The 24,316-nt window shown below is 40.2% G+C and overlaps 1 protein-coding gene across 1 annotated transcript in view; it reads right to left on the bottom strand.

The window, feature by feature from the left end:
- Positions 1–24,316, bottom strand: part of exoc4 (exocyst complex component 4) — a 198,302-nt gene that overhangs the window by 31,876 nt on the left and 142,110 nt on the right. Inside the window, exons 14-16 of the mRNA XM_074698040.1 lie at positions 16,563–16,699; positions 13,522–13,677; positions 10,087–10,265 (exon numbers count right to left, since the gene is read on the bottom strand). Coding sequence (XP_074554141.1) covers positions 10,087–10,265; positions 13,522–13,677; positions 16,563–16,699 — 472 coding nt within the window. The remainder of the gene's footprint in view (positions 1–10,086; positions 10,266–13,521; positions 13,678–16,562; positions 16,700–24,316) is intronic.

Here is a 24,316-nt window from a genome sequence, read left to right as displayed (position 1 = left end):
CAGTATTGGTATCGGCCAAAATCAAAGCCCAGGTTTCAGTGTTGGTTTCACATTTTGATGTTTTTCCGTGTTTAAGTGTTGAGCTGCGCTAACTGTTGAAAACAGTCAAGCTGAACAGACTCCATCTAGCACCATTGTTGTCAAACAGATCTTCATGTTAGTGATATCAATATTAATCACAGCTAAATGAGCCACAGGCGCAACAAACAAGAGCGGCCTTAACAGAAAAAATCCACCATGATTTCTCAAAGGAGCGCGGCATAATGACATTAATCGACTTTATTTGATTGTGTTTAAAGGATGCTGTGTGTTCTCTGTGGTCACCTGCCAGATCCTTCAGGATGAAAACACACAATACTGATGCACAATACTGCCATTCATACCAAGGAAACCAAAGGAACCAAGGAAACATAAGTGAGTGTTTGGTGCTGTGTTGTTGCTTGTAGAGATGTAAAACCAGCAAATAGTGTTTATCATCAAGTCTCATGTAAAGCAGCAGACAAACAGTGTGTCTTTTTGTTTGATATCATCATGTTTTCCTTCTCTCAGGCTGGAGTTGTGTTTTCTTCATGGAAAAAAGTGAGCCCATTTCACTTGCTCTGCCTGTAGGAGTGTTTTCCCCTCTGAGCGTGTGTGTCTGTGTGTGATCACACAGGTAAGTGTGTGAAAATGTCTTGAAGGCTTCTGTTTCCTCTCATGTGCATTACACTCACTCACTTTGGCAGCAGGAAGGAGGGAAAAAAAGAGGGGCTCGCTGTGGCACGCACTACTGGAGGTCTCTCCAGGGGGTGTCCATGAAACACAGAAAAAAAAGTCACACACGGGTTTCCGCTTTGATGATGCGGGGGAAGCGTCACAGCATGAGGGGAGCACCATTAGGAGTCAGGGACAGACGGGCGAAAGGAGACGACTCATTGGTCCTGACTGACAACTTTCTTTCTTTTTCTTTTTCTCTCTTTTCCTGATTAGATGAGAAGATATGTATGTGCATGTCGTGTTTCTTCTTCACGCTCATGTGTAGGCATGCATATATGTGTGTGTGTGTAGTACGCGTGCCGAGCTTATCCAATTATTTTCCAATCCCATCTAAGAGAAACGTCTGTTGCTTGCCATCTGTGGGAGATGAGGGTGGCAGACATGAAGGAAGAAGATCAGTGACAGGATCCGCACTCATAAAACCCGCACATGGAGACAGGAATTCTCAAAAGCACAAACAAACTTTCTCCTTTGACCTGTCGGCCATTATGGTAACAAACAACGCTCAAGAAAACAACAAGTTTTGACGTTTTCTGTGCATGTACATGTTAAAAAAATGATGCAAACTGTGGTTTTTGTTCAAAAAGTACAACATGTCCTACCCTGCTGGAGTGAACGGAGAAAAAAATGGAGAAAGGTAAGCAAAGGACAGTATCCTGCAGCAGTGGAGTGATGAATGATTCATAGATGACTGACTGAGCAAGAGAGGAGAGGGGTTATTAATTATTTTGCTGCCTCTGGTAGAGGATGAACATCTGCACATGGGGATCTGAACTTCTGTCCAGAGAGGAAGAGGGAAAGGGAAAGTGAATCGGGGGGTAAAGAACTGAGCATGAGGTGGAAAGGTTTCGATATCTTAGGATGCCAAATCGCTTAATAGTGTCAGAACAGTGTGAGATTCCACATGTTGGAAATATTAATAGGTGAGAAACCAAAAAGAGGAGAAAACAAATTTCCGTTGTTGCTAAAACAACAGTATCATCTCCTTCTGCAACAAGTCCCAAAGGCCGCTGCACCGAACAAGGATGTGCTTCTACTGAGCAATCATTGCTAAAGGGAAATAGTCAAGGTTAGAAAAAGAGTGTTTTGTAAACCGTCCACATCCACCAGAGGAGTGATTCCCATGAGGGGAGTGTGGTGACCCAGAAACCCTGCAGCACTGACAGGAGGCCTGTTCTGGTGCTGGGCCTTCAACATGCTTACATAACAGGGGTAGGAGAAAAAAATCTATGTATCGTAGAATTAGGATTTATTGTTTAATGAATTTAATTCATGATTTGTTGTTCAAATTTGTTTTATTTTATTTTATTTTTTTCAAATTTAAAAGTGCTGTTTTAATAGGACTCCCTTGCCACCTTCTGGCCTGGAGTCTCCGCACACTGTTGTAAAAATGTGACTTAACCAGGCGTGTGTTTGTTTTGGAAAGAATTTTCTTTGTTCAAGTCAACTTTTTACTGGATACAATGTGACAAAGTAAGGTATTTATCAGTACAGTTACGTAGCACTACAGTTTAGAACATGCCAACAAGCAAACGTAGCACCCCTTTTAAAGGGCCTATTACAGCCTAACATCTGTTTGTATGACTTCCTGATGAAGGCTTGATTCCGAAACGCGTTGAAGTTTGTTTTTAAGGTCCACATGACCATGCCGACACAATAAAGGCATTTTAATAGTATCAAGAGAGTGCCTTAGAGTCTCTTCTTTTTGTTTCAAGCAAACGTAGTAGCCAGCTTTATGTAGTGCTATCGGCAGCCCAGTGTTCTAACATACCTGTATGCTAACGTGACAACAAGTGAACACTGTCATTTTGTAAGCAGCTGTCTATCAACTGGGTGCTCTGAGACATGTCTGTAATGTGTAACATTAGTGAATCCTGGTTATGTCCTGCCAGTCATCTACCAAGCAGAGCTAATGTAACCTCACTCTTCATTTTATTGATAGACTCTCAAGTTTGAACAGACCACTGCAGAATAACTGCTGAATGTGGGTTGGAAGGAACGTTATCACAATGAACTTAGCTGATATTTTAGCCTTTAGCTCAGGCTGTATCACTCTCGCGTTTAGCTTTTTTTCTGCTTTTTCTGTCCTTTTTCTGTCTGACAGTTAGGCTCCAGTGTCTACCATCACTACAAAATTAACCACAGAAATCATTTTTTAGCAGAGAAAAACACAGATCTCTCTTCTTACTTCTAAACTTTGTCAGCTGGTGTGTTGTTGTTATAGAGACCTGGACGTACTGTAAATCAATCCAGTCTTGTGCGACCCAATCGGGAAACAATGAAGAAGCTATGAAGTAGCATTTTGAATTAGCGTGATTACGATCGGGCATTTATCTAGACAGGAGACTTTTTCCAGATCACTTTAAAACTCCTCACAGCCCCTTTAAGTCCTTCATTTGTGTCTTTGTTTATAAGCTAGGGGTTGGAAAAAAGTTGAGATGTCTGATCCCCTGAATAAATCTTAAAAACTGACTCACATGTTTTGTGCATTTTTGGGGAAAAATGGCTCCTGATATGGCCTGTAGACATTATCATCCAACTTTAACTTGGTCTGGTGTTGAAAAAATCAAACCAAAAATGGGGGCTAATGAAGAATCAAAATTTAAATCAAATCATCACCCCAAAAATTATAACACCATCCCAGCCCTTTTACATAAGGTTAAGAAATCAGTGAAATTCTGCCAAAGAAGAGTCGGAGCACATGCTCTCCTGCTTCTAAGTCGGTGTTTAGTGTGCAAAGTCCCAGCAAAGCTGCAGGACTCTGAATAATATTATTAAAAGTGACCAAAACTCATGCATGCACAGCACTTTGCAGAAAAAAAAGCATCTGTCATGCTGTCATTGCCCTGAGGCGTGTGTGAGTGAGTGTTTGTGTGTCTGTATGTGGGTGTGTGTGTGCTGTTAGGTAAATATTTTCAGAGCGAAATGCAAGTCCAGCGCTGCTACCAGATGGGCGATAAGACCCCTTCTGCAGCCACCTTCACGGCCAATCACCATCAGTGGTCTGTCTGCAGGCCAACATGCATATCAGACACAAACACACGCACATAGGAAGGTGCACAAAACTGCGCATGCACACTCACGTACACACTGCTAAATTGAGTTAAGATTCAGCACCTTGAGGAGGTCAAATATGCATGTTCATGTTTATACATAGCAATGTGTGTATCGACACACCAAGCAGGATTCAATCACAGAGGAAGGTGACTAAAACAAACGCACACTGCAGAGATCCTCCAAGATTTAGGGAGAATTTCCCATAAATCCTTCACGTGAAAGGAAGACAGGGAAATGTTCACAGGAACAGGATGAAGATGAGATACGGAGGGATGAAAAAAAGGAATCAGAATGAATTGAGAAAGTAAGAATGAGGAATGAAAGAAAGAAAAAGCAAAAAAAAAAAAAGTGAGGGGAAAATGAGTTGTTCATACCTGACTGCTTCTGTAATATAAAATCCAATTTGGAGAGGCATAGACGTGAGGAGGGAGGGAGGAGGATGAGATAAGGTGGGGTCCTTTTCCCCTGCCGTACCCTTGTCCCATCTCACAGCACGCACACACACATGCACACACTCATCCTTACGCACACGTAGTCCGTCATCAGCTCTGCAAACACTAAATAATGAACAATACGGAGGCTGTCCTGGCATGATAAGTGACTGCCCTATCCTTCCCATTAGTGCCACCCGACAGAATTAATGATAATTATGTCACGTCGCTTCCCGTACTTTTATTGAATTCTTATCTGCAAATAAACGAAGGAAGCTGGCGTCAGAGCGGGAGGAAGGGAAGAAGGGAAGTTTTTAAAAGAGATAGTGACAAAGTCAAGTCCAAAAAGGAATATCTGAAAAGTCTCATTTAATTATTTCATGTCGAAAAGAAAAGCGGCGATACGGAACAGCGAAAATAGTGCAAGTTCAATGAGCAATCAGAGGCTGGAGCTGGGAAGTTGAGACAATAACTGATAAGGTTTGAAGTACTGTCTCTATCCCTGCAGGCAAAAGGTGCATAATTTACCAGCACTTTACTCTGCCAGAGGACCAAAACACTGCAGTGGATGAGTTACACTGCCAAAGAGAAACCACACAGGTTGGGGTTTGTTAGGACTGAATAAAATGCAGAAAATGCTGTTAATAACAAAAACATGAAAAAATTGAAATTCAAATATCAGATTACAAGACAGACTTCTACTGATGTCTTAACAGAAAGCAGTAACCTCCAGTGTTCAAACAAAAAGTTAATGCAGGAGTGAAAAACCTGCAGTTCCTTCAGTCTCCACATGAGGCTGACTTCAAAAGCTTGTGCCAAAACTTCAAACATGGAGAATGGCAAGACATGACATGACATGACATGACATGACATGACATGACATGACATGACATGACATGACATGACGTGACATGAGAAGACATGACAGGATATGATATGACATGACATGACATGACATGACATGACATGACATGACAGGATATGATATGATATGATATGATATGATATGATATGATATGATATGATATGATATGATATGATATGATATGATATGATATGATATGATATGATATGACATCATGTGACATGATAAAATATGATATGATTTGGTATGATTTGATATGATATAACACAATAAGATATGATATGATATGGCATAATGTGATATGATATGACACAAAATGACATGAAGTGATATGATACGATTTGATTTGATGTGATATGATGCGATATGATATGATATGATATGATATGATATGAGACAATTCCATATGATATAATATGACAAAATATGGCATGATACGATACGATTCCGTACGATACTATACAATACAATACAATACCATACCATATGACAGGATATGGTACGATACGATATGATACGATATGATACGATATGATATGATATAATATGACACGATGCAATATAATATGGTTTGGTATGATATGATGTGATATGATATGACACAATATGACATGAAGTGATATGATCCGATTTGATATGATGTGATATGATGCGATATGATATGATATGATATGATATGATATGATATGATATGATATGATATGATATGATATGATATGTGATATGATATGATATTGTATGACACAATGCAATATGATATGATTTGGTGTGATATGATATGGTACGATATGTTATGATATGATATGACACGATATGATTTGATATGATATGATATGATATGATTTGATATGATATGATATGATATGATATGATATGATATGATATGATATGATATGATATGATATGATATGATATGATATGATATGATATGATACAGTACTATACAGTATAGTAAGGTATGGCACAGTGTAGTACCTCTTGAGTTGGAAACTCTGCTTTATATCACCATCTCAGCCTTGTTGCGTGTTACTCAGAACTGCTTTGTGTGCAATCTTGCACAAAGCAGGATTGCCAGACAGTTGGAGTTACAAACTGAGGAGTTTCCCAACCCAGTGATGAACCTCTTCCACATGAGGTTGGATTCTAAACCTCCAACCTATTGACTTCTGATCTGACTCGACTTATTGTGTCGTTAAGTTGTTGTGGTCAATGCTAGTTTATTTTATTTTGAAAGTCAAACTGATGTTTTAAATGTGTGCAAGTGTCCACTTCCTGCAATTTGTTGCTCCCTTGCTGCAACATCCATGTTTTATGTAACTCCCTCTGTCTTTTTATGTTTCTGGAAGGGATGAATAAATAAAATAAAATAAAGAAGTCTAAAATCTGAAATCTGAAAAGTAGAAGTCTTAGAATCAGAATCAGAAAAAAAAACTTTATTTACCCTCAAGAGGCAATCAGGAGAGCAAAGAGTGGCCCATTTAAAGGCGTAATAGAATAAAATACATAAGGTAGTTGGGCAAAAGCAGCAGTTGTGTGCACTGGTAGGCCAGCTGCCAGAATAAAGAGCTGCTGTGGAGGTGAAAAGGCAGAAGTAAATAACTAATGTATGTGTAGCATTGATAAACAATGAGAAAGTATTGCACTAAGCTTGAATCTTAAAGTCGTTGTAACCCCTAAGAGTGTGAGAGGAGAATAGCATTAGAAACAAAAGTCATTCTCCTTCTCTGGGTCTCAGATGCTGGACAGTGAAATCTGCACAGTCGCTCAAACTGAGCATGCTTAGTGTACGAGCAGCAGGCTGCTTGCTGTTCATACACTGTGCTCAGATGACAAGCAGAAAGTCCAATAATCTTAGTGCACACCTTCACAATCTTAGCCAGTCATACAAATCTGATCTGAAGATCTTCAACCTGCTGTGTTGCGACAGAGCAGAGCCAGTGTGAGCTAACACACTGACTTGAATTGAAATGTCTTTAATCCAATGCTGGGACAGATCGGAGACAGATCTGATGTGATGTGGCTGTTAGTCTGTATTGAATACAGTCTATGATCCAACTGTGTCTGCTAAGGTCAGGTGTGAAGACCATTCCTACGACATGTCAAGGACAAGTTGAAGGAAAAAGGTCATATTAGAGTAAGATAGAAAAGGAACAAATCAAGGTGTCATCCATGTGAAAAGGTACAGGCAGTGCATTCCCAACTAAAAAGTCTTCACCTTCTGCCATGATATCTGCACGCTTCTATAAAGACATATTGAAGAAGTGTTTTGACATCATATACTAATTCTGTCTTCTATAGTTAAAAAAAGTATAGCTAATAACTGAATTCCTCCCTTTGTGAACTGATCTTAAGCTGCCTCCAAAGGTATCGGTGTATTAACCACATATTGGAAAGATGTAAACAACTTGACATCTGCACAGGGGTCAAAAAACTCAATCCAGCAAACTATTACTTTACAAAAACTAGTTTTTTTAAAATAATTTAAAGGTCCCATATTATGCAAAAATTGCTTTATTAAGTCTTTTAGTGAAATTTGTGGGTCTTTGGCTTTCCTCCCAGCCCACAAAATGAGATATGTAATGACAAAACCTGCACTCAGTAGTGCTTGTGAATGTAAAATCCTGACCTAAAACGAGCTGTTTGGAATTTCCTGGGTTTGCCAACGTCAGCGAATTCCTTTTCTGACCAATCAGGAGCAAGTCTGACCTGATTGGTCCACTGCTGCTGGAGAGCGAGGAGGAGAATGCCATAGTTGAAGAGCCATCACTGCTCTGTTTTTGGCTGTAAACAGCCACATAGTTCCATCATGCTCAAGCTTCCCATCTCGGAAGAAGACAAGACTAAGTGACTAGAGTTCATTTATCAAGGAAATGTTCCAGCTACACTCAGTAAAACTGTGCATGTGTGTGCTAGTCACTTCACAGCCGACTGCTTTTCCAACTTTGGACAGTACAGCAGAGGGCTAACAAATAGACTGGTCCTGAATCCAGGCGCATTACCAACCATCCACCAACAAACCTGGGACCCTGGAAATATGAGTATTTTAAATGCTGTGTGCTGTGGAGCAGATGGAAGAGCTTTCCCTTAGTGACCCCCATGTCTCTGCGTTAGCTTCAGGATGCTAACTTTAGCTGCGGTTAGCCTGTTGTTTTTGCCTGTAATGTTACGTTAAACAAGCTTCGCTGGTATCTAAACATTGTGCACTTGGAGCTCGTGGCGCCGCTCTCAGTGACGTGGAAGAGCGGGGCGGTATCAGCGGTGGCTCATTTACATATGAAGGTCACGCCCACTAAATCAGAGCGTTCTGAACAGAGGAGCTAAGAGAGCCTGGAAACAATGCTGCTGTGCTTGATTTATTGGCTTTTTGGACCACAACATGTTACTACCATTTCATGAAGACATCAATGATCCATATTAAACTGCAGAAAAGGAGCAGAATATGGGACCTTAACCATCTCGTCTGAAATCTGATACATAAACACTTTCTAAGACTGTTACTGTGGGAGCATGTAAACAAACCTGAGGACACTGTAAAAGCTAAACGGTGTTTAATGATTCATTCACTACTATCGTGTGATGCTGTTAAAAAGATGTGAAGTTGAAGGAGAATATTACAAGATACAAGGATCTTTAATGAGATTAAGCCCGTTCTAGGAGTGATAAGAAGAATTAAAGCATGATGACAGGTGATTAACAAACCTACTAGAGACAAAGTGTGACAGAAACACATACACACCTCAGTTTCATCAGTAATTAATGACACGAAAGTACAAGCACACCGCAGGAAATGCTCTTTGGAGTTATTAGGAATTGGCGCACACACTTGCAAAGGATAATGAGTGTGTTGTATGTGTAAAGTGCTATTTGACAACTTTAGCAGAGGAGGTAACAAGTGTGGAAAATACACTCAAACAGGGGCTTAATGAGGCACAGGTAGGAGAGTATTGTAACAAGAGAAGTGCAGCTAAGGATGAGAAAACTTCACACACCTTCAGCTATGACCCTTCATAAAGCATCCACACGGTGTTTGTAATCTAGAGACTATCCGGATCAATAAGTGCCTAACAGGCGGAGAGGGTAGTAGCAACATCTGCTGGAGGAATAATTTAATAATGCAGCAGAGTCTAATAAACCGGTCAGAGGAGGATATATAGGTATAAAGAAGCAGCTTCCCATGTTGAAGCATTAAAAGAAGCCATTTGAAATCTTGCAAAATTCCCATGAATTGGCAAATTTAACACGACAACAAATAGTGTTTTATTAAATAGAGGCATTTTAGCATTCATGAGGGCCTATCTGTCTGTGCCAAAGTGAAAAAACAAACAAACATAACAGGGGTATGAGGACAGAAAACGCCAGGAAGAATACTAAAATTATTTGGAATGCAACAGCCTGACAAGCTCAAAGCGTTTGCATTTTTTGGTGAGCAGAAAAAAGCAGCAACAGGTGTCTGGCATTGTATTAAGGGGCTAAGCATGTGAAACAAGCCCCGTCCATTTATATATTTGTGTTCCACGAACAGTAAAACAAACTTAATTCAATAAAACTGCTTCAACTTAGCCTCAATTAGCATGTCTCAGCCTAGTTTCACTGAAGTTTGTATCCTGTATGTAGCCTCTCATTGTATTTCAGTAGCTGGTCTGTTAGTCTCGGTGGCACCAGGCTAAATAGAAGAGGTAACCTTGCCCAACCTGACTTCAGTCTGGGAGAAGAGCTGGGTTTGGATGAGGTAGCAGTGTCTGAAACTTTAGAAATCATCTTTTTTTCTTCATCTTTTAAAAAAAATATCTGCTACAGCTCTTTATTTTCATCAATGTGCAACTTCTTGAGACATTTCCCTGATCGATTGTCTGAAATCAGTTTTATAACTTAAGGCATGGTTCTGTTTTTTCAGTCTTTACCTCTTCATGACCTCCAAAGAGCCCTTAAACTTTGTCTAACACCTCTCACAACCCAAATGCTGCTTCCTCTACTTACTGGAGGCTTGAGGCAGGCTGGCGAAGAATGTCTTCAGGCGCCCTGCGAGCCACTCCATGCTTTCTTGAAGGTTAGCCAGAGCCTTAAGGTCGCTGACGTCACGCAGGATCTCATTCTGGGGGATCAGTTTGTCTCCCAGGTTCCCGGTCAGCACCTCGGACTCCTTCGCGAAAGCAGCTCTGAATCGTGTGAAAAGAAAGAGGTGTCAGAAGGGATGGATGTTTTTCATCTAATTTCACCTTCAACCAGAAACTAACTGATGACTCAGAGGCAAGACTGTTACAGAAGCCTATTATCAGACTACAGTACTGAGTTATTTGAAGGATATGTTATTAAAGTGCTGATTGAACTTTCAATGTCTGGTCTGCAAGGGCTGTGAGTGTCTCAAAGTGTTAAAACAGCTATGTTCGAAATCTAAACAGGGGAGGCTGTTGAATATTTTCATTTAAATATTCAGAAAGATTTTTTATACAGCAAATGTTTGGCCCCTATATGAGCACTGATGGAGAGACACTCACATCTCTTCAGCGATTAGTTGATTCATAAACAGCGCTACAGGTAGTGGGAACCAGTCTCGTCTGTTTCCACACTTGTACCGGTGTTCCTGTGACACAGCGTCATGTCTCTTTACATTTTATAGACATGCTCTATCTTGGCAATGTTCTACGTTTCTGAATCTAACTGCGTTCCTCTTGCACTTCCAGGGAATTTTGCTTCAAGGGGCTGTGAGGAGTTTCAAAGTGATCTGGAACAAGCCTCCCCTCTAGATATATGCCTGATCTAATCCACAATTTAAAATGAGATTATCAGCACCAAAATAGGTTATTTCTAAATATTTCTCTGCTTCCCTATTAAGTTTGACTAGATCACACTGATTTGCAGCACGTCGTAGTCTCCAAGACACCAACCACCAAATGCAACAGTTTTACAAGCTCAAAGCATGTGCCATTTTTTTTTTTTTTTTTGGTGAGCAGAAAAAACAGTAACAGGTGTCTGTCATTATATTAAGGGACCAAGCATGTGAAAAAAAGCTCTATCCATTTACATTTCTGTGATCCTCAAACAGTAAAACAAACTTAATTCAATGAAACTGCTTCAACTTTGCCTCAATTAGCATGTCTCCACACCAGGCGTACTGAAAAAGTTTAGTAGTGAGAAGAGAAATCAGTGTTCTCTCTGCTGAAAACCATTTCTTGGATTGATTTTGTAGTGATGGTGGACACTAGAGCTGAACTGTCTGATAGAAAAAGGACAGAAGAATAGAAAAAAGCAAAACAGGACAACCATGGAGTAAATGCTAAAGGCTAAAACACAGGCTACAGGGTAATCTGTTTGTAATAATGTTGATTCCAACCCACAGTCAGCAGTTATTCTGCAGTGGTCTGTTCAAACTTGAGAGTCTATCAATAAAATGAAGAGTGAGGTTACGTTCGGCTGCCAGTAGCGCTAGTTTTAGCTGGCTGCTAAACTACAGTACAAGGTTTGCTTGTTGTCATGTTTTAAACCAAATCGAACTTAACTGTTGATAAAAACTTCACTCTTGGGTTGTATCCTATAAAAAGTTGTCTTGAACAAAGAAAACTAGAGTCAAAAAGATCTGATCTACATTCATTTCTAAAACAAACACGCCTTGTTACAAGTCACGTCTTCACGACAGTGTGCGTGAGATCCTAGGCCAAAGGGTGTCGCTGCAGTCTACTTCAAACAGATAGTCCTCACAGTCCCTTTAAGTTTCTTTTTCTTTTGCTTGATACAGTCAGCATTTATTTTATCCTTTATACGGTGAGGAAAACAGCTTTGAAACACGCTAAAGCTCCTGTTTGGCGTCAATACTGTCTTACAACCAGGTACTGGTGAGGACAATGAAAAATTGAGACTTTTAATGAGGTGATGTTTGTAAAATTGCTTTGATTTTGAACAAAATGATGAATATTTGATGATCCAGAAATAATGACCCTGCCCTGCTTGCTTTGTGTTAACAGTTAAGCAAATGAAAGAATGTAAAATTGAGCTGTTTCAGCAGCATGCATGCAGTTAATCACAGAACTGGCACCTACCCCCTGCCAGCAGTTTCCGACATGAAAAATGACTTTATAGAAATAGCTCATCTTTGTGCTGATGTTCCTGTTTGCTTTGTAGCTCAAAAAGTGGCATCAGTATAAATCTCAGCCTGTTTTTCAGGCAGCTAGCAACACCTCACGAGCTCCATGTCGGGATAAGTTACAGAGGGATGAAATGAAGAGCCGGAGAGACACGTTGAGGTTTGAAGTGACTCACAAAAGTCCCAACTGGGTAATTAACAAGATGCGGTCAAGGAGGGAAAGTATGGGTATTTAAATCTGAAAGTACAGATCCAAGAGGGGCCAAAAGAAAGTGAAAGTCAATTCAAAAGAGGGAGTTACCACTTGCTTAACAACCAGTGGGGGAGAGAAGAAACAGCAGGTGATGGAGAACATTTAAAAATGAAAGACAAACAGACGGCAGAGATTTACAGGGTGTATATACAAAGACTTGGAGATCAAAACTTCTTTTTCCCATATATTTGCAAGTACTTGGAGTTTTGGGTAGATAATTGACTTTGGTGCCTGCCAAGATATACAGAGAAGTAGAGCGGAGAAGTCGGATAGCTAAGTCTCGTCTCCTCCGTTCTGCAAATACACGACATGTGGACCGGCCTCCTGAGTCACCAGGATACCCGCAAGATCAAGATCCTTTAAACAACAAACAGCAGACACATATTCTCCAACTCTCACACGGACACGTTGTAGCTTATTAATGAAGCTTTACTGACGCACCGAGTTGCCAGTCGTGCAGAAGCTAATCCCCCTTTCACAGCGATGAAAACATCTACGGCTCTGAAATCAAACAGCCTTATGCTCTCCCTCTTGCTATCTCTGAGCTCTTGCAGAGTCAGTGTGTGTGTGTGTGTGAGAGAAAGAGGGAGAGAGTGTGCACACACCAGATTGACTTTCTTTTGCCACATAACCAATTTATTTATTTACTTTACCATTCCGCTCCGATGAGCTCTACTGTTCCCTGAAGAGTGCGCACATTCAAAGGCAATTTCGATAAGACTGACCCCCCCACCCACCCTCTCCCACCTCCGTCTACTCTTCTTATATTTTCCCATTTTGTTCGTCCCTCGTTTCCGCACTTCCTTCAGATACAGCGTGTTTAAAAGAGCAATCATGGCTTATTTTATGGGTGCATCTTAGTCAACAAGAGACGGTTCAATAATATGTGAATAAAGGAGCGCAGCCGGGAAGGAGGGATTACTCGTGTGATTGCTCAAGTGTGGTTGTGTCTGTCTTCTTTCTGCTTGATTGTCTGTGCAAACTGTGATTATGAATGTCCTCGTCTGCTTCTTCTTTTTCTGACATATGTGAATAAATATAAACTGCTTCATATATGATCTGAGGGGATTTATGAACACACCGAGTAAAGTCCTCCTCATCCTCCCTCTTCTGTCGGGTCTGTCTGGGTTGAGCCATGTTTGCCCAATTGGGAAGGGACTGGAGCAGGCGGCTGATGTCCTCGTCTTTGGACCAGGATGCACTGATGGTGAGCTTCTCCTCACACTGGACTATTCCCCTGAGAACACACACACACAAATACAAAGTATTATACAAATCATGCAAGTTATAAGAAGTTATGTTGCTTGTCAGAACTGAAGAAAGAAATGCAGCACTGTAACAACAAGGATCAAGCTTTTTAACAAAAAATAAAAACTAAGAGTTTTATGTTACAACTTTTTTAGTTCTTCGTCTTCAGTTGATGTAAACACTTACCAAAGATAATGCTAACCCATGAGTTAGCATGAAGACTGGTACCATATTACTAACAGACAGTAATGTTGAGCATCTAGTAGGAACGCATCACACCAGTCTGATGAAGTATCATCTCATATGGGGATATTTCATAGCTACACTGCTATTTTACATGTTAGAATGTGAATGTGGATTAGAAAAAAATGATTTGTTCAATGCAATATTTCCTATGTTAAAGAATGGAAAATCTAAATGAGAAAATATGCCTTATGTCTAATGATACAGGACTCTGGATGCAGACAATAAAAATTCTTTGAACACCACCAAAAAGTAGCCTGTTTAGAAATGTTACTGCATTTATTATAACCTAAAAATAATGAAGACTAATAGGCTAGGCGCCACCCTGTTGGTTCTGGCTGCCTGTTGCAGTGGCTCTGTCTTCTTTGTCCGTTTCTTGTAATTTTTTTGTCTCATTTGGAGTGGATCATTGCTTTGTATGGTTCGTTTGTTGGTCATGGACACCAAACTGTTTTTTTCTTCTGTGATATTTTTACTATTTTTTCTCCTGTGTTTGTCTGGAGATCCTACATGTAACCATGGCTGCATTGTTTACATGTGAAATCAGCTGTTAGCAGCCTGTAGCATGTTAATGCTAACTGGTGCAAGGCCTGATGTTTCCCCACAAGGTAAAAGAGAAGGAGGTGAGGACGACGTGCTGGTTCTCAGGTGAGAGCCAATAAGTGATTACATCGTCCATTCATAGGATCTATCTCCAGTAAGATGGAAAAGCTAGCCGTGCTAACCCAGCAACAGAGGGAATACCAGAAGGCAGGGTAGCATAATGCTATTCACAGACATGGCTAGCAGTGCTAACACTGAACGCCAACGCCACATTGGAAGAGCTTCACCTGCTGTGAGCAGACAGGATCCAGGAGACAGAGACTGAACAGACTGATGAAGAAGCTCAGTCCTGGACCCTGTGGAGGTGGAGGCTGGCTCAACTGGAGGATGATAGACAAGCTGTCATCATCTATTTTCTTATGGACCTTTCAGCACTTTCCATACACTTTCTTACTTTTGTTTTCTAGATTGCTGCTGTGACTCTTCCTGAATTTCCCCTCGAGGATAAATAATCTCTTTTCTATTCTATTCTATTCTATTCTATTCTATTCTATTCTATTCTATTCTATCATATTCTATGACATATAGCGCTTATATAGCTCTCATACCCTCAGGTATGCATTAACTACTTGTTTACAAAAATGTAAAAACAACATGTTATCTTGTAGTTATTGGCTCTCAGAAGCAGGTTATTACTGATTACCAGTATTGGTTAAAATCTATTTTGTAGAATCTGGGCTAGAGTCTGGCATTCCCCTTAAAAGTGGTGGTAAGAGACTACCCTCAACTCTGGAAATCAAGCCAACCCCCTCAAAAAAAAAAAAAAAAAGACCCAGACTCAGACTAAAACTAGGATTCATTTTTAGAAATGTCCTGATCTGACTTTTCACTGATACCAAGTTCTGATCCAATATTTGAGTTTGAAGAGAAAATAGCTGCACAAGAGGAAAGAGCATCATCTGCCACAGAGATAAGCAATTTGTCTCGAGGAGTTGAACCACCTTTTCTGTGAGCTTTTTGGTCTTATTACTCTTTTAAAGAATCCTTCAACCTTTCCTTGAAAGCACAGACCGGTTGGTTAAGCGGCACAACCTTTCTTCTGTTGGTGAACTACATGGCTCGTTAAGTTTTACACGGTATTAAATTGGTAGAAATGAAAGAAACTTTACTACTGATATTTGAGCAAGGGGTGGTGACATAACAGACTCTGCTGTGTTTGTGTTTCGGCGTTTTTGAGCCATATATCACAGGAGAGTTACCACAAGATGCTGTAAACCAAATGTTTTTGTTGTATTATGTTTGGCTGTTCATGTGTTCTGCAACATGTAGCATGTGTCATCACGTTTTTGCATCAGTATTCTACAGAAAATTTCAATTATCTGGATTTGAAGAGGTTGGGCGACATGTTTGTTTGAGCTATGCTGTGTAAATGATGTTAAGCTGATGTTGAGGTAATTGACATCTATTTATCAAGCATCTGTGATGACACATAAAACAGAATCAGAGCAGCTCAGAGTTGCAGAGGAGAGATTTCAGGGCTGGCTGCCAGCATGCATTTATCTGTGTGCATGTGTCTGGGATGGATAAACTACTTGGCGCTGCAATTAATATCATACTAATACCTTGTAGAGGAGACACAAGCACTCCAGGGTTGCACATCAATATCACACACAGACATTGACATACCATTCATGTGTAGATGCACACAGCAAAACAAACATCCACTGCACACACACTAATTCAAACACACACACACTCTGGCAGCCTCTGTTGGGCCTGTCTTTATCACTCAGGAGCCCCAGTGAGACTGAGGCTGACCTGTGACAGAGTCCAGATGGACTCCCAGCAGTCCGTCAGGCCTTTCCTGTGTCTCCTGGACCTGTTCATCACCCCCTCCCTTTTCTCCCTCCATGCGGCCTCTCCTCCACTTCACCTGGCCAGGTGTTACACAGTCTCAGGGGAGCACAGATGGAGAACTTCTCACAGCATCCATGTGTGTGGCTTAATGTGAAGTGCTATCCAATTCAGTGTTACAACATGTAAATATCCTTTATTTACAAAGTGTTTTTTCAGTTTTTAGTTTCTCACCTGTAAGCAGTGTTGCAGATTTCCTTATACTCTTTCAGTTTGTCACACACCATCTCAAGGAACTGGTTGGAGTAGGCGCTCAGGTCCTGCATCAGGCTCATCAGATCCTGGATGGACTTTTCCACAACCACCGTGCTCTGGAGGAAGAAAGACAAAGTTGGTAAAGATACTGACGTTTGGAAACAAGAATTTAACTTTAAAGAAAAGAAGAAAGAAAAGAACAAAAAGGAGAAACATAAGAGACACATAGATGTATAAAGGTGGACAAGATTTTATGCAAGTGCCTGGTCTGATTCAGTCTGCTGTCGCACAAATGTAACAGGAAGGCTCCAACTTCACTCCACTTATCTGTCACCTGCGGCTGGACTGATGACTGGTGCTGCAGAGCCTGTCAGAAGCTGTAACACTGTATTGCTGGAATGGATGATTCTTTGTGTGTAAGTGAATCAGAGTGAGCGCACATATTTCTGTGTGTGTGTGTGGGTACAAACGTGTGCGTTTTGAACTTCTGTGCTGTGTGGCTGAAAGTTAAGAGTGTGTGTGTGCATTTGTCACAGTGCACCCATCACCAGAAGCGGCGGCAGGGCTGTGACAGCAGCCATTACAGATTAGCCACTCCTGCGTGACTAATAGCTGGCCCGGGAACTGCAGAGCAGCTTCATATCCTCAGACACACTCGCACACAGAGAGCAAACTTTTCAAAAACGCACACCTTTGAGCAATTCAAGAGCTGTTAAATGTGATTACAAGTCTGTGCGGTCACATTTGCCAGCTCTCGGCACTTTACCAATCTATGCTGCATCTCCAATAATAGTGATAACTCACTATTAGTCCAGTGATAGCCCTGTCGTACTTCCTCTGAAGCTCACCAGCACTGCGCGTGAAACAGAGTAACACTGCAGGAAGTTACACGGAGAATCTTAAACATGGGATTTCTATTCATCATTCATAGATTGTTAATATTCATCCTGCTGTTCTTCTTAAGTAAACTTTACACAGGGTTCCATTGTTTAGGTGTGAAATGGAAAAATTAATGGCTTTGTCAACGATGAATATTATGGAAATGATCTCTGTGAGGTGCAAACAGCAATGGGGGTTGGAAGGATTGGAAACCAGAGACTAATACTTGAGGATCAAGACACCCAGAAGATCCATTCCCAAGGAAGCATCCTGTTTGAACAGGAATATTATAAATAGGTATAAAAAAAATTATGCTCCTGGTAATTTCAACACACTCAAGTTGAGAATCTATGAGATATCACCGTGAGGACAATCTGTTATTTCAGTGTTAATAAAACATTTCTATAAACCTCTATAATATTCAAGGCCAGTAGTAAGTAGTCAAAGTGGCTGAAAAGACTGCAGGGGGCAGTAGTGACTGCAATTGATCACCAGAAAATATGGAGAGACCCCCGATGTGATAGAATGACATTAATATTAATAGCTCTTTCTGTGTTTCACTTTCCCCCCTCGCTCATTCTGTCACATACAGGCAACCGTGCACACACACACCCTACACACAGCAGACACTCCACTGAGGGAAGTAATGATCCATAGCAGTGCCCATGCCCGTGGAGTGCTAACCAAGGCCTCGTCTCTGCCAAGGGAGCACCCTTTACCGTCCATGCCTGACTCGCTGTCAGCCTGCCAGTGTGGGAAGAAATACACGGACCCCGCAAGAAGGGGGAGTCGCTCTGGCAGCAACACAGCTGAGGAGGCTGGTGATGATGTTAACCACTTCAACAACAGCAACAACAAGCAGCAGCAACAAAGATCAACCCATCATACTCACAGGGTGGATATTATTTCTCTGATAACATGCTCAGGTAGGAAAATCTAAAAATGTTGATAAAAGTGGTCTTTTCACAATTGTACGCTTCATCAGCAAAACACTTCATCAACAACATGCCATAACTCAAGATAAAGAAGAATTTTTAAATGTTTTTCAGCAACTTTAGACAATAGCTTGAATTAAAAATCTACAATTATTTTGTTGACTTTTCAACCAGAATCAAAACCAGAGTTTACTAAAATGTGTGTCAACTATGTTATTAACTCTTAAGAAATGTTAGCTAGCATACAACACTGTGAACTAGCCATCAGGAGCACAAACTAGCCAATAAAAAATGTTAGCTAACCCAAAGACAAAAACTATTATTCAAAAGTGTAGCTAGCCTACGCTAATTTAAAGAGCAAAAATGTTAATTAGCATACAAAAATGTTAACTACCTAACAAAAATATAACCAGCCTACAAAATGTTAGCTTGCTAACACAAATCTCTTGAAGAAATTGTGTTAACACTTGCTGTTGCGACTCTCTTCTTGTATCTTTGACTTTCTTTTTTTGCTTAATCTCAGACACTGATAAATAAAAAAGCTGTGAAATGATATAATAATAAAAAACTGTCAAACCCTCATTGCTAAAATTGCTGTTATCTGATTGTGAACTAGTGTAGAAGTGTTAAAGCCCCCCACCCTGTCTTTGACTTCAAAAGAAAATGGCTGCCGTGTGATAATGTTCACAGCCAAACTGAAACTTTTTAAGCTTTCAACCTTTACTACATTAAAAAAATTGTGATAATTAATACTTATGCAACATTTATGATTAGCAGGACGCTTGGGGAATCGTCACTGTGACTGGCAACTTCTGTCAGTGCAAATGGAGTGTATCAAAGCTGTAGAGTTGTTTTAAAGTTATTTAACTTTACCAAAATCAAACTACTTTGATGAATCATACTGCATTCATTAAACACATGAACACAAACTGGGGAAACTAAACTGTTGGAGCAGCTGAGTTTTTGGATACAGCAAGAAAAAAATATGCAGTAGTGAAGAGGGCTGGGCGATTAACAAAATCTAATTCAAAGCAACATAAAAAAGCAACAATGTTTTTCTCTCTCACATGAAGGGATAAGGGAGGGCTGCCATTGTCTGGGGTATGTGTTTATGGTTCCTAAAATTTCTTATGAACCCTAATTAAGTTAACCACATCAAGATTCTGTTCAGAGAAAATGGTAAGAGGTGTCTTAGTTTACAGGCTGATTTTGCTGCTTGACATTTTTTGCCATGGAACAGTCATTACTGTGAAACTGAAATGTATAGATTCCAGAAAAAACATAAAATGATCTTGTACTGTATTTTTTTTTAATCAAGGAATAATCTATATTAAAAAAAAAAAAAAAAAAAAAAAACGTCAATGAGATAAGATACCAGTGTTTGACAGGGTTCCATGAATATGGTACTTGCCTAAACACGTCTAATGACTCGTTTTAACACTAAAAGAGAGTACAAGTGGGCATGTGATACCATATTTTCTGTCTTATTATAACTCCAAAAAATATGGTGTTGGTTTTGTAGTTCTTTCCAACATAAAAGATTAAATGCAAATTTTTTTATTTCTATTTAAGAGGGTCATCTGCGGACATTCGAAAGAGGCTGAAATTCATAGATTTCACCAGTAAAGGTCCATTGGCTTCCCGCTCATTTTAGAACTCATTTTAAAGTTTTATTGTTTGTTTTTTAAACTTTTTGTGGATCAGCACTTCAGTACATCTCTGAACTTTTAAATATTTACACTCCTTTGTGGTCCCTGAGGTCTGCTGAAATCATTTACCTCATGGTCCCAAAAACCTGTTTAAAAACTTGATGTCATCAAGCTTTTTCGGTGGTGGCTCCCAAACTGTGGAATGATCTGCTACTAGAAATTGAAACATCCCCCTACTGACTTTTAAATCGCAGCTTAAAACTCATTTTTATTCTTTGGCTTTCAATATAGCATGAGAGTTGTGCAATCTCTATCTTTTATGGTCTTAACCCCTATTTTTTATGGCTCTTATTTGTTTATATGTTTTTTTTATTATTATTATTATTATTTTATTTGTTTTACTGATTTTCGTGTTTGTTTTTTAACTGTGCAGCACTTTGGTAAACTTGACCATTTTCAAAATGTGCTGTATAAATGGAAAAAAGTGGATTGGAGTGCTATGTCTCTGAATACCCGACAGTTCTTTACATACTATAAGGTATAACACAGACCTAAAAACTAGCAATATGTGAGAACATATAGATAAAACTGTGCACAGCTACACTTTTCATTAGTCTGTGTATAGACAGGCGCACAGAAGCAGCCTCAGTCTTGCTGCCTTGGCGCTCAGTGCGTGGAGCTCAATAGTAGGCCGGGCCAGTGAACGGAGAAGAGTAAACAATGGATGCCCGATCCATTACTCCTGCTCTAACAAATGCTCTTGCACTCAGCTCCCTTGTCTAATTCTGCTCATTTAACACAGCCATTTGTCTCCGGCAGCAGAAATCATTAAAAAGTAATCAAGGGACAGATTGAGAAAAGGGAGGCAGAGAGAAAGAGGGAGAGTGAGTGAGGGTGGTGCTACATCTCCTCTATCTTACTTGACCATTACATAGGAGACAACTTCCACTTCGGAGGCTCTCCGTCTACGTCACCCTTTGCTTCTCCATTTCTCTTTCTAATGTTTCGAGCTTAAAAGGTCAACGCACCATCACGTTAAGAAAAAACATAATTCTCCTCTCGTTTTACTTCATACTGTTGCAATACTCCTGAAACTGAGCCTGATTGTGAAAATGGATCTCGGGATTTGCCGGGGTAAACTGCTGGAGTGTTGAGCAAAATGAAGGGCGCAGTCGTAGAGGTTTAATGATAGCGGCGAGGCAGAGCTAGCACTCAAGAGATGTGCCTCAGCAGAAAAAAAAAAGCTGTTAATGCATGGTCATCACTGCAGAAAACACCCAGAGCTGGTGCTAAAAAGTGGTTATTTTCTTTGGTTGAGTGAGTAAAAAGCAAAACACAGAGAGGCATTAAAATCGTCAAAGTGGTGGGATGTAATTGCTTAACTCCTCTGTGTTGGCCCAATGCTAAATCTTCCTGGGGAATAAAAAAAGAAGACAAATCTGGAAATGCCTTTTATTTGCTTAAGCTCACTCTCAGGATTGAAGCAGCTTTTTGGTGTTGTGTTGTGTTTTCTAAGCTGTTGAAGTGGACTCAAGGGCCTCAGGTCTGAATCAGAAACACATCATGGATCTCCCCATTTAAAAAACAGGGTCTCCCCCTGGAGGTAGTGCAGGGGTCAGAGTGTTTAACCCCACGATCTTTGCCATTTCACTCACAGTGTAACCCCAAACTGCTGACTCGTGTAATGCTCGCTACGACATGCCATTCACATGTGTGACCAAGGGTAGCCAAAACAAAACAGAGTCAGCAGTGTGCTCACACGCCCACGCCTACGCCCACACAAACCTGAACACATGCAAAGATAACCTCTGTCTACTCCTTTCCTCGACACTCACACACAGACACACAAGCTGTCCCTCTTCTGGGTAAAAAAGGGAAGCTGGGCGTGAGTGGGACATTGTCTTGACAGATCATTCATCAACGTCAGGGTAAAGCCACACTTCCAACACTCCCCCGACACACACCGGATGGCCTTCATGCCTGTGACTGCTCAACCTGAACACATGCTACTTTGTGTGTGTGAAGCTTTGTATTCAGGCTTGTTTAAGTGTGCGTGATGTCACAAATATAAAATGTATTTTTACTCTCATGAGATTTCATTTGGTGATCTTTCTTGATGGACGGCCCATTGTCCATTCTACAGCCTTTATTTGACAGTCGTGTGGGACCACAGGTATCTTGGTTGACATCTGCATCTTGTGTTGAGGATGGTCTGACTAAAATGACTAAATGCCTAAATATCTCTTGGTAAATTCAAATGCAGGCCACATAAGCCACTATAGAAATGGTTTCTTCACAGCATATGATGCTAAAGTTGATTTACAAATGGGGTCATTAAATTGTTTGTCCAGCAGGGCTATGACTTGTTCACAAAAGTGCTTGCACTTTGAGCGGCGTTGAAAGAAACAACTTTAAGTGTTAATAAAATATATAGAAGAGAGACAAATTGCAATTTTTTGAGTGTTCACTAGAAGCTGGCCTCATATTAGAATCAAGCTACAACCTACAATCCTGAAATTGAAGCTCATGTGGATGCTTACCACAAAGACAATATTTTTCAACATAATCATTTTAGTACTGTTCAGGGATAATTTTTTGTATGTCTTTTTATTCCTCTGAAGTATTTGAGTTTTGCCCATATAAGGGCATGGTAAAGTTGATTTTAACTGTCATCAAAGAGGCTAAAGTCCACCTCTTTACCTCATTCAAACTCAAACAAAGCTAGTTTTGAGTTAAGCATTTCCAATATTGACGCCTCTGAAGATAGGCTCCAAAACTCTGCATCAGAGACAGATAGGTGACATCACAACGACTACTTCCATATTTTATACAGTCTATGGTCAGAATGCTAGTTTCAAAGCAGAGGTAACCATGTTTACAGCCTTTCAGTATTATTTCAACCTAAAAAGCCAATTTCTTTAACCACATAAACTATGCAGGGATGAGTTTTTGAAGATGTTTTTTTTTTTTTTGCATTGTTAGCAAGCAGCAACCTCAGGTGTAAGAATATGAGACGATGCTGAAGTACTAAAATCTGCTGTTTCTTGAGTGTCCGCTTGAGGCTGGCTGCAGAAGTATTTGAAGTCTCATACATACCAAAAAAAAAAAAAGCTGTTTTCTAAGCAGACATTAACCTATTTACAGCCTGGTTCAAAAAACATCTCCTGTCTGAGTCGCTGATTTCACTATTGGCACCCACTGTACGGGGGGTGAAATTATTTTAACTCGGCCGTTCAGAGGATATTAACATCACAAGCTCACCCAATCAGAGGCACAGCTCAGGGTCAAGTGACCAACAGGCACCCTATAGCTGTACGCAAAGCCCTTGCCACTTCCAATATAGCCACTATAGCCGATTTACGTTAATTTCCGTTTCAGAAACAGTCGGGTGACGGTGGGGAGACTACGCCCATGTTTTACACAGTCTATAATTGTTAGGCAGAAATACAGAACAGTTGATTTAACTGACAGTCCAGCACAGTGAAATCGTTAGTAAAGAGGCTAAAAACCCACCTTAACTCAGCCATTTTGCTTAATCCCTTCCTGTTATAGTCTTTGCACACCAACGAGAATAAACGGCACAAAATTGCGAAAAATGTGGAGGTGTTATATTCAATCTGCAGCTATTTTCCTCCAAACGATGTCTTGTAATCTTTGTAGTTTTTACGTCTTTTGTTGTAAAAAACTGGGTGCTGGGACACATACACAACCAATGTTGAATGTTTTGGTGTGGACTTGTCAACAACAAGCGTTTTGATTGGTCGGATGTGTACTCGTCGCAAGGGAAACTTTGGAAAAATCAACCTCAGTCCAAATTTGATTAGCAAGAGAACATTGCTAGTGTGAAAGCCTGCATTGAAAAACAGTAGGTTAAAAAAAATAATGAGCAAAATATTAGCAGAAAAATATGCGTCTGTTGCGCAAAGGGCTTCAGAGTCAAGAGAGAGGAAGGCATTTTTTTCAATATGGCGACTGTCATCGTTGAGCTCTAAAACTCCTCTTCAGAAATCAGTGGATGGCTTCAATGAGACTTCTCACATGTTTTATTCAATTTTTGTCTCTAAAGCTAGCTATGGATGTGAGTCACTGTTAAGGACATGAATACAACTGACACATATAAGGTTTATCATCAAAAACAAAACACAACATTCACAGCCAAATCAAAAAAAAGGTGAATACTCCCCCCCCCTTGAGAAAAATATTGAATCAGTATCAAATCTTTCTTATAGGACATGGTATAGCTTGTGGGGGATCTGGAAAGAGCTGGCAC

The sequence above is a fragment of the Halichoeres trimaculatus genome, unplaced genomic scaffold, assembly GCF_033239565.1.
Source record: "Halichoeres trimaculatus isolate MK-OKI-2021-1 unplaced genomic scaffold, fHalTri1.1 fHalTri1_scaffold_21, whole genome shotgun sequence".
Classification (NCBI taxonomy): Eukaryota; Metazoa; Chordata; class Actinopteri; order Labriformes; family Labridae; genus Halichoeres; species Halichoeres trimaculatus.
Note: the sequence above shows the minus strand (reverse complement) of the source record. Positions and strands in the feature narration are given on the sequence as shown.